Source organism: Schistocerca americana, chromosome 5, assembly GCF_021461395.2.
Source record: "Schistocerca americana isolate TAMUIC-IGC-003095 chromosome 5, iqSchAmer2.1, whole genome shotgun sequence".
In the NCBI taxonomy this organism is placed as follows: Eukaryota; Metazoa; Arthropoda; class Insecta; order Orthoptera; family Acrididae; genus Schistocerca; species Schistocerca americana.
The window spans coordinates 628,619,574-628,633,036 of record NC_060123.1 but is presented as its reverse complement, the minus strand read 5'-3'; the positions used below and the strand labels follow the sequence as shown (position 1 = coordinate 628,633,036).

At 42.1% G+C, this 13,463-nt stretch overlaps 1 protein-coding gene across 1 annotated transcript in view; it reads left to right on the top strand.

The window, feature by feature from the left end:
• Positions 1-13,463, top strand: part of LOC124616598 (hemicentin-1) — a 1,150,083-nt gene that overhangs the window by 754,682 nt on the left and 381,938 nt on the right. Inside the window, exon 6 of the mRNA XM_047144918.1 lies at positions 944-1,094. Within this exon, the coding sequence (XP_047000874.1) occupies positions 944-1,094 (151 nt within the window). The remainder of the gene's footprint in view (positions 1-943; positions 1,095-13,463) is intronic.

Below are 13,463 nucleotides of genomic sequence, written 5' to 3'. Positions count from 1 at the left end.
GGCGCCTCACGGCGAGTATAAGTACTGCGACTGGCTGTGTACTCTTTGGCTAACACAGCCGTTCTTCTGTTCCGTTTATCGAGAGAATCGCATCCGGTGGATCGATCTCTCAGGTGGCGGTGTGGTCGTGTGACTGGCGACATCACAAATAGGTCGCACCAACATCCTATATGCGGTCTTCCTTACAAATGAACCACTCTTTCCTAAAATTCTCCCAACAAACCGAAGTCGACCATTTGCCTCCCCTACCATCTCATATCGCTTTCAAACGTTACACCCAGATATGTAAACAACTTGATTGTGTCAAGCAGGACACTAGTAGTACTGTATCCGAACATTACCGGTTTGATCTTCCTATTCCTCTGCATTAACTTACATTTTTTCACATTTAGGGCTAGCTGCCATTCATCACACCAACTGGTAATTTCCTCTAAGTCGTATCTTTCACCGAGCGAGGTGGCGCAGTGGTTAGCACACTGGACTCGCATTCGGGAGGACGACGGTTCAATCCCGTCTCCGGCCATCCTGATTTAGGTTTTCCGTGATTTCCCTAAATCGTTTCAGGCAAATGCCGGGATGGTTCCTTTGAAAGGGCACGGCCGATTTCCTTCCCCATCCATCCCTACCCCGAGCTTGCGCTCCGTCTCTAATGACCTCGTTGTCGACGGGACGTTAAACACCACTAACCTAACCTAACCTCGTATCTTTCTACAGTCACTCAACTTGGACACTGTACCGTACGTCCCTCGACGTGCTGCATCACGTTTCAGTACAAGTTGTAGGTAACCTTTTACCTATCACTGATAACTTGACAGTTTGAAAATGTGTTTTGTGGTCAACATTGCCGAAAGCCTTTTCTGAATGTAAACAGGTATTTGTAGTGCACGTGAGTTATTAGTTTGAGTGGCAGTAGTGTGACGGCTGCGTGTTTTGCGTGTTGCAGGAGGACGGCACGTTCACGACGCGGAACACGCTCATCTTCCAGGCGACGCTGTACGAGAACGAGCGCACGCTGCACTGCGAGGCCAGCAACCCGGTGATGGCGCAGCGCGGGGACAAACCCATGCGCAAGAGCGTCAAGCTGGAGGTTCTCTGTGAGTACTCAGCCTCTGCGAGGTCACGGACTACATTATTATCATATGTGAATCTCAGATTAATTTCGTACTCAATATCTTCGTTACTGAGTGGCTAAAGCTGGCACGTGGCAGCCTACACTCTGTTGAAGGCCACCTATCTAACATCTTCCAGGGACAACAAGAATTTGATTTTGAGTCTTTCTTTCTTTCTTTCGCTTACGCCATAGTCCAGCAGCGATCGCAGGGTCGGCGTGGTTACAACGGATTTGGCAGTGTTAGTGTTAGGGGTGGCCAGATGCCCTTCCTGCCGCCACCCCATACCCGCCAGGACGGAATCAGTGCACCCCAACTGTCTGCGTCTAGTGTAAATCGTGAAATAGTGCGGACGTGTTTTCAAATGTCTGCGACGCGTGTAACTGAGGCGGAACGTGGCGACCAGTCCAGTATTCACCTAGCGGGATGTGGAAAACCGCCTAAAAACCACATCCAGGCTGGCCAGCACACCGGCCCTCGTCGTTAATCTGCCAGGCGGATTCGATCCGGGGCCGGCGCGCCTACCCGAGTCCAGGAAGCCGCGCGTTAGCGTGCTTGGCTACCCTGGCGGGTAAGAATTTGATTTTGAGTATTTAATATAATTACTGATCGAACTTAAAAATTTGAAATAGTGGAGGTAAAAATCTCGCATTGAACACCATAATTCAAGCATTAAAGTTGGAAACTCTACATACCTCATTTGGCAGCATAACTCACGGCGCGCAAATTACCCAGACTATATTCACCCATTATTTGAGAATAAGAGCATTTAGCGACTTCCAACAAACTTGACGAATAATTGTAAATCTTTTCGAAATTTTTTCCTCGTTGATATCCCTCACAAAATAAGGAGAGGAAAAAATTTATCTCTCATTACATTTTAGCTGTTTATGCAGTAAAGTTTCCTTAGGCATAGCGTTTCACTTCACTATTTCTCTGTTATTGACTCTATTCGCAACATATTTTATGCACAGTATCCACATATACCCCTGAACGTACATGCAAAAAATGGTTCAAATGGCTCTGAGCACTATGGGACTCAACTGCTGAGATCATTAGTCCCCTAGAACTTAGAACTAGTTAAACCTAACTAACCTAAGGACATCACAAACATCCATGCCCGAGGCAGGATTCGAACCTGCGACCGTAAGGGTCTTGCGGTTCCAGACTGCAGCGCCTTTAACCGCACGGCCACTTCGGCCGGCAACGTACATGCAAAATTATACCTTTGCACGATAAATAGTTCAAGACACTGAAATGTGTGAAAAACTTGCTTTTCTTAAATTCAAATTATCCAGACTATACTCATTCAGTGTATGAAATTTAGAACACCTACCGACTTCCAACAAACTTTAAACCTAAGTTCAAATCTTTTCAAACTTTTTATCCCTTACAGTCACACAAAGTATTGAAACGAAAACAGATAATCGGTTACTTAATGCTCGTTACTCATGCGATAATACTTTAGGATTAAGCACGACGATTCAAATTGTTATTGCTTCATTATTAACTTTTATTAAAAGGAAAATTAAGTGCAGTTGTATTTTGTAACGTACCCATTTGTAAATCACAAAATTGGTACCGTAATATTTGCACGAATTTATATTGTTAAACTGCAGTTTAATAACCTTGCTTTTAGGAACTACTTTGCTATCATTAAGTCTAAAATAAATGGCTTAAAACGTACACTATTTGCCGAACAGGTCTTAGAAGAACATATGAAGGGTGCAAGTTTTCTACAAAAATTATTTCTAACTGAAAATAATGAATACTCTTTTTTCAAAAATTTTCTCCTCGTGTAATGTGCGCTTTAGATATCCTATTCAGCTGCTGAACAATACTTTTGATACGCCCTGTGTTGCACTTGAACAGCGTCGTGAAAGAAAACTTCAGTCTTAGTGAATTGCTGAATGTGGAAGAATGGAAGTGAATCTAATTAAACCCAAAAAGAAACTAATTATTTACTCAGTGGAAACTATTTTAACTGAAACTTAATTCTGAAATTTGTTATGAAATTTGGGTGACATGAAATGCAGTGTCTGACTTGAAATATCCACAAAAATAAGAAACTGCTCTACTCGGAAGGAAATAACTATTTGAGAGTGTCTACACTGTTCACAGGAAACTAACCTGCCTACTTAGCACAACACCTAAAAATTCTCACAAGAATGCAACGTGAGATATGTCCAGAAATAAAAGTAACTTACCTCAAACTCAGCATGCTTTTTTTGTGTATGAAAAAAGCAAACTGAAATCCGGAAATGCAGCAGTTAAAAACAGTGTACTTACTACCATTTTTTTCTTTTTTTGTCAGAAACAATATGTGACTTCGTGTGACGTAAGGTGCAATCCATGTAAGGTCAAATATTCAAAACTACGAGAGAATGTGGAAGTAGCATGTATGTTGCGGACTAGATAGCTAGAGAACATGACCACACGACTCTTAGGCTTCCACCATACCACTACGATTTCAACGCCAGATTAAACACCATGTGCCAAAAAGTAAGAAAAGCTTTTCAAAGACTGTTAGAAGAAGCAGCGACACAAATAACGCCAGAGAAGTGGAATAATGTTGTACGCCACACAGAAACGGTTGTTAAGGAAGCGTGGAAAAGCGAAATTAGTGTAGAAAGTAATACTGAAAATATTGTTATACCCTTGGGCTATTCCAGTGACTCATCCATGGACCAGAAGTTAGATAACGATAGTGTGGGGGACGAAAGTGATTCTGAACTAAGTGGCATCTACCCTTTGCCGTCATTCATCTTTGTTTTCGGGCTTGTGTCGTATTTTTGACTGAACGGTGCACCCGACATTTGCACAATAAATCTCTTCTCCTTATTAAGGAATAGTCCTCGACACAAATATGACACTACATGCACACTACAGTAACTGATAAGTACTCAGGAAGTTTTAATTATTTTAATGTTGTTCGTTAATGTATTTACATGAACGATACAGACAAATGAACGTGACTCATTCTGCTTATTGTAAAAGACAGTGTCCTTCCTGTTGCTTTTGTTGAGGTATACAAATAATAGGAACGCGGTATCATTTTATACACGGGAGTGCGTTTGTTAAGCAGCAAGAATGTTACGATGCTGTAACGCGAACTCAATATCGCACTTTAGATTGCGGCGTGAGAGGGCAGTACAGTAAGGAAAAGCACAGCTGTTGATGCTACGGCCATACTGCACGCGCACGAACCGACAACAGCCACCTTCCGCGTTCGACTGTGTTTCGCTGTCAATCACTTGGTTATTCTGGTTTGAGAATAGACCTTGGTGGTTTTGTTTGTAGCTTCCACCATTTCACTAGGATTAGGATGGTCACCTCCAGCCCACTATTTGCCAGCTATGGCTTGTTGTGCATTTCAACAGTCCGTTTCCTTCTGAAATGCCGAATATAAGTTTTCTTACGTTCGACATGTTTAAACCGAACGTCATCTCTTCCAATATAAAAATATAGTTTTTCATCCCGTTTTCAACTTCATTAGAAAACACTTTCTACGGTAAAAATTGTATACCGCAGTTCGCACATTCGTTTTTAGTTTCAGCGTGCCTCTTGGTTGTTGACGTACGACACAGTTACATGCGAACAAATGTATTTAATCCATGAGCCCCGTTGGAGTATACTGTTACGGCTGTATACAGTTCATCTTTCCACAACGTTTTTCTCTTGCCATTCCGTAATACAAAAACTTATGTACTTTATAACTTAGGTTAACGAATGCATTGAAAATACACAAAATCATTTGTAAACATTATGTTGCATTATTAGCGCGAAATTCATTTTGTAAAACTCACTGTGGAGCAAGTTTCTTAAAGTGTACCGCTACAGTATTGGAAACTTACAGCGGTACATTGTAGGTATCATCGTCATTTTCTCTTTGTCGGTTTCCTACAAACGAACCACAACAAATACAGATTGGTGACTGTCTCAAAACTGAGATTATTTCAGATATATTCACCCACAACTAAAACATTATGTTACCACTTGTAATAGTAGACATAAGTTTAGATGAAAAGTTCGACAAAATCAACGCTGTCTTCATACGTTCTGATCCTCAGCACACAGAACTCATAGCCGAAGTCACTAAATGTCGCATATATAAGAGGTATGTTAAATCCGACATAGTCGTTAAATATGGGGTGTCTGGGAAACCTGCCTTATTGGTTCGCTAGACAAACAAATAAAAATGGTTCAAATGGCTCTGAGCACTATGCGACTTAACTTCTGAGGTCATCAGTCCCCTAGAGCTTAGAACTACTTAAACCTAACTAACCTAAGGACATCACACACATCCATGCCCGAGGCAGGATTCGAACCTGCGACCGTAGCGGTCGCGCGGTTCCAGACTGTAGCGCCTAGAACCGCTCGGCCACCCCGGCCGGCGCTAGACAAACAATTCAAACAGATCGTATTAATGAGTTTTATTACAAATGCAAAAATTACTTAACTTAGTGATTACACAAATGTGTCACGAACAAAGCCCGGTCTACGAAATACATAAGCTTCTTCAGTATAAACGATTCCTAAGTCGCTGCTATACAAGTCACTACTCTTGGAGCTACACTTGAACTTGGCCGTGGCGGTTAAGTCCTCTTGATCTAGGGGCCGCTGCTGTCGCGTTGTCGACCTGGAGATGGGCCGGTCAGCTTGCAATTGGCTGACTACTTCTCACAGCCCTCTCTTCTTTTTCGTTCCCGACTAGCGTGCAGGCGCTTAACTTTACTTCGCAACAAGGTTTGCCTTAGGTACAAATCTGTAGCCGATACAATATAGGCAACTGTCCCCTACTTGCAACATTGCCTTCCATCTACTTTCGGACAGTCCTCACGCCCGACTGTAAAACCGTAGTGATGCTGGAGGAGGTTAAGCAACGTACTGTAGTTGTTGCGTTAGACAAAACTGATCAGATGCGTCATTCTGTTACTATGATTGTATACAATATACCTGTAGTGTGTAATATGTGTTTTAATTTTAGCCATGAGGGACCATTTCGTGAGAGGGAGCTTTTTTTCCGATAGTACGACAAAACCAAATATAATAAGGAAATTTTGTCGCAAGTAGTTGAAAGCTAATCTAAAAGGGAAACGCGATTCTCCTGCCGTGTAAAATGTGCACAGAACTGACCCCTGGTGAATTTCTCTAGCTTGGTAGCAGATGTGTGGCGTAACCTCCAACTACAGCTACATGTGCAACTTCAGAGGGCAGCGATTGAAGACCAACTGTAGTAACGGAGCTATTGTGTGCAAACTGCATACATGAGATGAGTTAGCCACTTAGCTCTCCAGCACAGAATGAGGACGGAAATCGGGCCAGTGCGCTACGATTTTTGCCATTTCGTTAGGAGGCGCCTTAGCAGCCCAATGTGCCTCAGAGTTTTCCACTCTATCTCGATCCAAACACTCGGAAGGCAGGGAGAAATCCCGGTAATGGTGATTTCTTCTCCGGGGCCGGGTGACGGAGAGAGCCGTTACTCCAAGTCGTGGCAACCTTATCGGCGGCGGAAGAGGTCGGTAATGAGTTCCCTGACATCGAAGGTTCTCATAATCAAGCACGCTACATTTAGCCCGCCGGCACTGCGCTACGGAAATGTCATTAGGGGTCGCGGTCGCTGCAGCAAAGCGCCCCAGTTGACTCGCTGTCGCAGATCTGCGCTATCCCACACGCCTGTCAGCTGCTACAGCTGCTCCAGTGTTTCTTGTTCTGCCCATTCGTAGTAACGCATATGTGAGTATAACTTCCGCATTTACAGTGGTCTTAAATTCTACAAGGGAACAACCCCTGCTGAAATGGCTGAAAGCGAATAACAGTCGTTTTAAAAAACGGAGATGTGTCTTTTCTACCAGCCACCTAGATCTACGGTTCCTGACCAAAAGTATCTATCACCCCTATATAATGCACAAATGACATTAGATGTCACGAGAGGCCGACACTACTAGTATCAAGGGAGACAGGAGGTAAGGCCGGTATTACACTGTCAAATTTCTTTGTAAAATATCTTTGTCAAAAATCTTTGTCAAAGATATTTGACGGTGTAATAGGGAACTTTGTCAAATGTTGTCCAATATTTGATCAAATCTAGGACCTCGCTGTAGATTTGATCAAAGAAGTCGCTTGCCTTCTGTTCACTGTAATGTGACATGTTACCACATGGAGCGCTAGCATCGCTGCAGCGTTCTGTCGTCTGTAGTGTTTTTATAAGCATTGCCGGTAAATACAATTGGTGTGTGCCGACAACTACAAAAAATAGAGATGTATGAAGCTGATGACCCGCTTTCAACGCCAGGCACCCTGAATACAAAAATAGATTAAGAAGATTGGAGACCTAACCTAACCTAACCTAACCTAACCTAACCCCCTCCTGTAGCAAGGAATCGGAGTGTTACAGTGAGCCTGTCTGCTGCAGATGTAGCAGTTCTTAAGTGAATATTGTGCTTTGTGATATGAGGATACACTTCACTGAGCACATACAGAAATGTATGCTCATCCATTCTTAAGTAATTGATGTACGACTTGACGTCCTCCACTATAAGTTCACGTAACAAGTTTTGTTGAATGCTATTATTGTGTCGTCGTAAAACCGACGGCTTCACCCAGGTATGTTTCCTTTTTTTCCCCCGCTTCTCTTCCGCATGTGGACACAGTGCAGTTGTGGTACATGCAACTGCTGCGGTTAATAACAAGTTGTTGTTCTCAGCCATCTTGAACTTTGATGAAAAATATGATGGCAGTGTAATACCCCTTCTAGCGCCACGTCCAAGATCTTAGTCAAATATATTTGACGGAATATTTGATCACATCTTTGATCAAATCTTTGACAAAGAAATTTGATAGTGTAATACTGGGCCCGGGTTCGATTCCCGGCGGTGTCAGGGATTTTCTCTGCCTCGTGATGACTGGGTTTTGTGTGATGTCCTTAGGTTAGTTAGGTTTAAGTAGTTCTAAGTTCTAGGGGACTGATGACCATAGATGTTAAGTCCCATAGTGCTCAGAGCCATTTGAACCATTTTTTGTAATACCGGCCTAAGGAAAGAAGGAAGGAAGATCAGTGGTTAAAGTCCTGTCGACAACGAGGTCATTAGAGGCGGCGTAAGGAGGCGGCAGTATTGTCTCATTGGCAGAGAAGCAGTGACAGTAAAATGGGTCGGCCAGGCGAGTGACTCCGTGACTCCGAACGTGAACTAGCCATCGGGTGTCACGTGAGTGAAAAATCCATCAGGGACATTTCGAACCTTATAAAGCTGCCCAAGTGTGGGCTACAGGTGACGTGTTTGTGGAGTGAAAACGCAAATGAGCAACCGCAACTGAACCAAGTCCAGGCAGCGCACATGTACCGACCGGTTGGGACCGTCGAGAATTGCAGAAGGTGGTTGTAAAACGTCGAGAGAAATCAGTGCAAGGAATCATTCATGGGATCCAAAGCGCTACCAGCTGTCCAGCCAGTACAATGATTGTGCTTTGGGAGTTAAAGAGAATGGGGATCAGTGGTCATGCAGCTCCTCTAGAAGACTCAAGTTTATGCGGTCAGTGCTAAGCGACGTTTGAGGTGGTGTAAAGAGCGATGGCACTGGACATTGGTTGGCTGTAAACGAGTGATATGGAGTCAAGAGTACTGTGGAAATCCGATGGAAGGGTTTGAGTTTGGCGAATGACTGCAGAGCGTTACCTACGGATTACGTAGGGGATGGTGTTACGGTATGATGTGGTCGCCTAATTGCGCTTAAGAAGAAGCTAAATGTGTGACGATATGAACACAATCTAAAGGATTGTGTACTGCGTACAATAGTGGAGCAGTTCGGAAGCGATGATTGTGCTAGCATGACGATTCACCCGGTCATTAAGCAGCGTCCGTGAGGCAGTGGTTTTTGGCCAATAACACTCCTGAACTGGATTAGCCTCCCCATAATCCCCAAGTGACCGCAGTGGAACACGGTTGTGATGACATGAAATGTTTCCTTCCCTCCAGACCCCAGCGCCCAGACCCTCAGGTTTTTCAGAATTTCCGAAACACATTCTCACGCGTCATACAAACCTGTGACCATTCTTGCTGATCTCTGTACATGCTCAATATCCGTTTTTAGTCCTACTTGCTGTGGTTCCACACAATAAAATTTGGAAATTTGTAGTAAGATCTTATGGGACCAAACTGCCGAGGTCATCGGTCCCTTAGCTTCCACACTACTTAACCTAACTTAAACTAACTTATGCTAACGACGATCAAACACACACACACACACACACACACACACACACACACACACCTATGCCCGAGGGAGGACTCGAACCTCCGACGGGGGAGAGCCGCGCAGACCGTGTCAAGACGTCTGAGACCGCGCGGCTACCCCGGGCGACTTCCACACAATATTCCAAGACGGGACGCACCAGTGATCTGTTAGCAATCTCGCTTGCAGACTAACTGCACTTTCCGAATATCCAACACAGGCTGCCATCAGATTTTTCTACGACTGAGCTTACGCGATCATTCTGTTTCGTATCCTGTAAATTGTTACATTCGGATATGTGTATGAGTCGATTGATTACAGGTGTGACATATTGACATTGTAGACACAATGTTTAATTTTAGTGAAGTGCTCAGTTTTAAAATACGAACATTTAAAATGACTTCACAATATTTACACCACACTGAAATCTTATCAAGGTAAGATTTGAAAACTGTGCAGACTTTTCAAACAGTACTTCATTACAGGTAATATCATCTGCAGAAAGTCTATGCTTAATATTAACATAGTCTGCAAAGTCTTTATATACAATATGACGTCAAGTGTCTATACAAAATAACATCAAACGTCCCAACACGCTTTCCTGGGATACGCTTCAATTTAGTTCTACTTTTGTCGATAGCTCTCCATGCAATATAACATGCTGCATCCTTCCTACTACGAAATCTTCAATCCAGTCACAAATTTCATTTGTTAATAAACGCTGGTGTGGTGCCGAATCAAACGCCTTTGGAAAATCAAAAAATTCTGCATCCACGAGATTTCGTTGTTTAATGGTTTTCATTGTGTCATGTGAGAATAGCGCGCTTTGATTTCGCTTGACCGATTTTTCTATGGATTTTATTGTGTCATGTGAGAATAGCGCGAGTTAATTTCGCATGACCGATTTTTTCTGAGTCCATGCTAGTTGGTATACAGGAGATCATTTTGTTCGAAATACCTTCATTATATTGGAGCGCAGAATGTGTTATAGGATTCTACAACAGATGGACATAAATGAAATTGGAGGGTAGTTTTGAACACCATCGCTGCTACCCTTATTTTTGGTGGGTATTATCTGTGTTTTCTTCCAGTCGCTGGTTTGGGATCTACGGAATATTAAGAGTAAAATCTATGATAATGATATATCTGTGAAAATTTGCATTTGTGTACTGTCGATGTAGGTATGTTTTTCCAAAATGGACACTACCACCACTGAAACCAACCGAATACTGACAACCTGTGGTTGTAAATTTCTGTAGTCAGTACAAACTCTGCAACAGCCGCCTTGTTGATTTAATACTCTTGCAAGTCACGTCACATGGACGATATTTTATCATCTGTCTTTACTCTGCTTTTTAGAACCAGCTATCTTCTCGGAGATTCAGAGATATGTTAGAATTGCGAGAAAAAAAAATCTGGTTACGAAAGCATTATTCCTGTAACACCATTGCTAATGTGATCGATGTGGCCTTTGATTTTTGACTGTAGCTTGTGGATACCCACAAGTTGTCCTTGACAAGTTCAATTCCACTATTTTAGCCACTTTGTTAAAATTCCTTATCTGCTCTTAGGTGATGAATGAGGGAAGAAAGTACAAAACAACTTCTTTTTGAGGAATATAACTCAGTAAGTACTGATTAATTTAACACATTTTGTTTCACGCAGATATTTAGCTGGTTGTCAAATAATGGCTTTTTTATGACTTGCAAATCTGTTGTTCATTTGTTTTGCACGATTTTGTTTCTTCAGCGAATTGTGTTCCTACAGTCATTACATTCGTAACCTTCCAACAGTGATTGTATACAAATGCGTAGTTTTACAGATAAAGAACCTTGATGGGTACTAGAACAGATATCCTCGAATTTTAAAATAATTTTCATTCAGTGTTTCCGGTTCGAGCTGGAGTGGGTCTCGTATTAGTGAGCTTCAGCGTCTTTTAACATTTCAGTTATTGACTGAAATATGATCCGATTCTAAGCGACTGCGGATGGAGAAAATAAAATATTAACAGATGTATAAATATCGGCCGATTTCAGCAAAAGAAATTCATCTATGTTGTCCAGAATTCACTGATGACACTGCAGTTCTCTCTAGTAACAGTTCAGAAGAAATCCAGCTTGAAGAGAAACAAAGGTCGAATATGATAGAAGTAAAAAGTACGACCACAATGACTTTTTTTTTCCTCGGAAGAAGACCAGGCCAATTCCGAATTCCCGAATTGTGCAACATCATGCTCGGATGCTAACGATAAAGTACTACGCTTTTTCACACCGGTACCCCGAAAGGTTCTGTTGAAGAATTTGATAGAAAAGGTGGAATATCGCAGAGTAATTTTCTTTCTTCCTTCCTTTAAATTTCCGGCACGACAATATGAATTTGTTTATGCCATTTACTGTTTTCTGCGCAAATCACCATCCTCTGGAATACTAAACTGCTGCGTAAGCAGTCGTAATATATCACCTAAATATCATAAATTATCAACTTCGATTATAGTTTGCTTTGGGTAAATTCTCTTCTGTTGATGTCAGAAACGAATGAACAACGAATGAATGTTAAGTATGTAGCATAAAAATTCGTCTCAACCAACACAAATTTATTAATCTGGAAATAGTCACTTCGCTTGAGGCCGCCTCAAAATATGTAGTGCAGTGTGCATATGGCAAACAGTTTACCGCTTCAAACACTTTGCATGTTGCCGGACTAATGATGAGCAATTATGACGTGGCTCTATATTTTTAATATCAACACGGTTGAGGGTTCCTTCGAGAATATTAAAAACTACAAGCGAGACGGTCGCCTACCAGCGGTGAATGTTAAATTTGAGTAAACAGTTCGCGAATAACTGTGTCTATTTGGGAATAGTGGTGGGAAAATGATATATCTATTCGTGTCCCTAATCCCGCAGTAGTTTCCTAGCTTCAGGATGGTCCACCTTTCTTCTCTCTTCTGCAAAGTCTTCTTCTTATCTTTCAGCACTATCGTCTGCTCTTCAGAATTTAAGGAATGCCTCTTCTGCATTCTGACTGAAGTAATTTTGCTTCCCACACTTACCATTATTCCATCAGTTTTCTATCCTTAATTTTTTTAACTAGTTTTGAATTTCTTATGACAGTGAGGACTGTACTGGAAAAGCGTCATTAATAATGCCTTCAAATCACCATGTACGGCTGGAAAGTATCGAAACCACGCCCAATACAACGTGATGTGGGTTTGTGTTGGCTATGATAGTGAGAGGAGCTTGGAACTTGTAGCGTGTTTCCACCTGGGCGATGAATATTTGAAGATATCCGCGTATGATGAGCGGTACTACTTATAAATGAAATAATACTCGACATCTGGCGCATTATCTATGTACTAACAATACTATAACAAGTGACGTCTGAATGTAGGTATAGAATCCGCCTATTTTTGTAGACCACCAGTTGTTTTTTGTTTTTTGTCCAGACATCTTTCAGCTGCTTGTTTCATCACTATTGAGTCCGTATTACACTGGACATCGAGAAATACAAAATGTTTTGCGATAACAGTGATTACTGGAAAAGTCAGGGCCAAAGATTTATTAGCTTCCGTTGAGAATTTTGATTTTTTTTTTATCTTAATCACTATTCGGTTAGAATTCGTTAAATGGCTGGGTTCAAATGGTTCAAATGGCTCTGAGCACTATGGGACTCAACTGCTGAGGTCATCAGTCCCCTAGAACTTAGAGCTAGTTAAACCCAACTAACCTAAGGACATCACAAACATCCATGCCCGAGGCAGGATTCGAACCTGCGACCGTAGCGGTCTTGCGGTTCCAGACTGCAGCGCCTTTAACCGCACGGCCACTTCGGCCGGCCAAATGGCTGGGTAACCTGTCATTTCCAACAACATGATGTTTTTACTTTCTTTATTTAGCCAGTCATTACGTTAAGAGCAAGCTCTCGAGCAACAAGCGTTAACGAATCACGCGAGATTATTTTATCTGTTGTACTTGAAATATTCTGTATTCTTTTCCAAAATTTGCTCAATACATTTTTGGCTAAAAGAAGGACAAGTGTTGATTTCACGCGATCAAAAGCGACGTGCTAGCGAAAGAAGGTTTCAAAATTTTTCACTGTCCATCTCTATACCTTTTTTGTTGTAT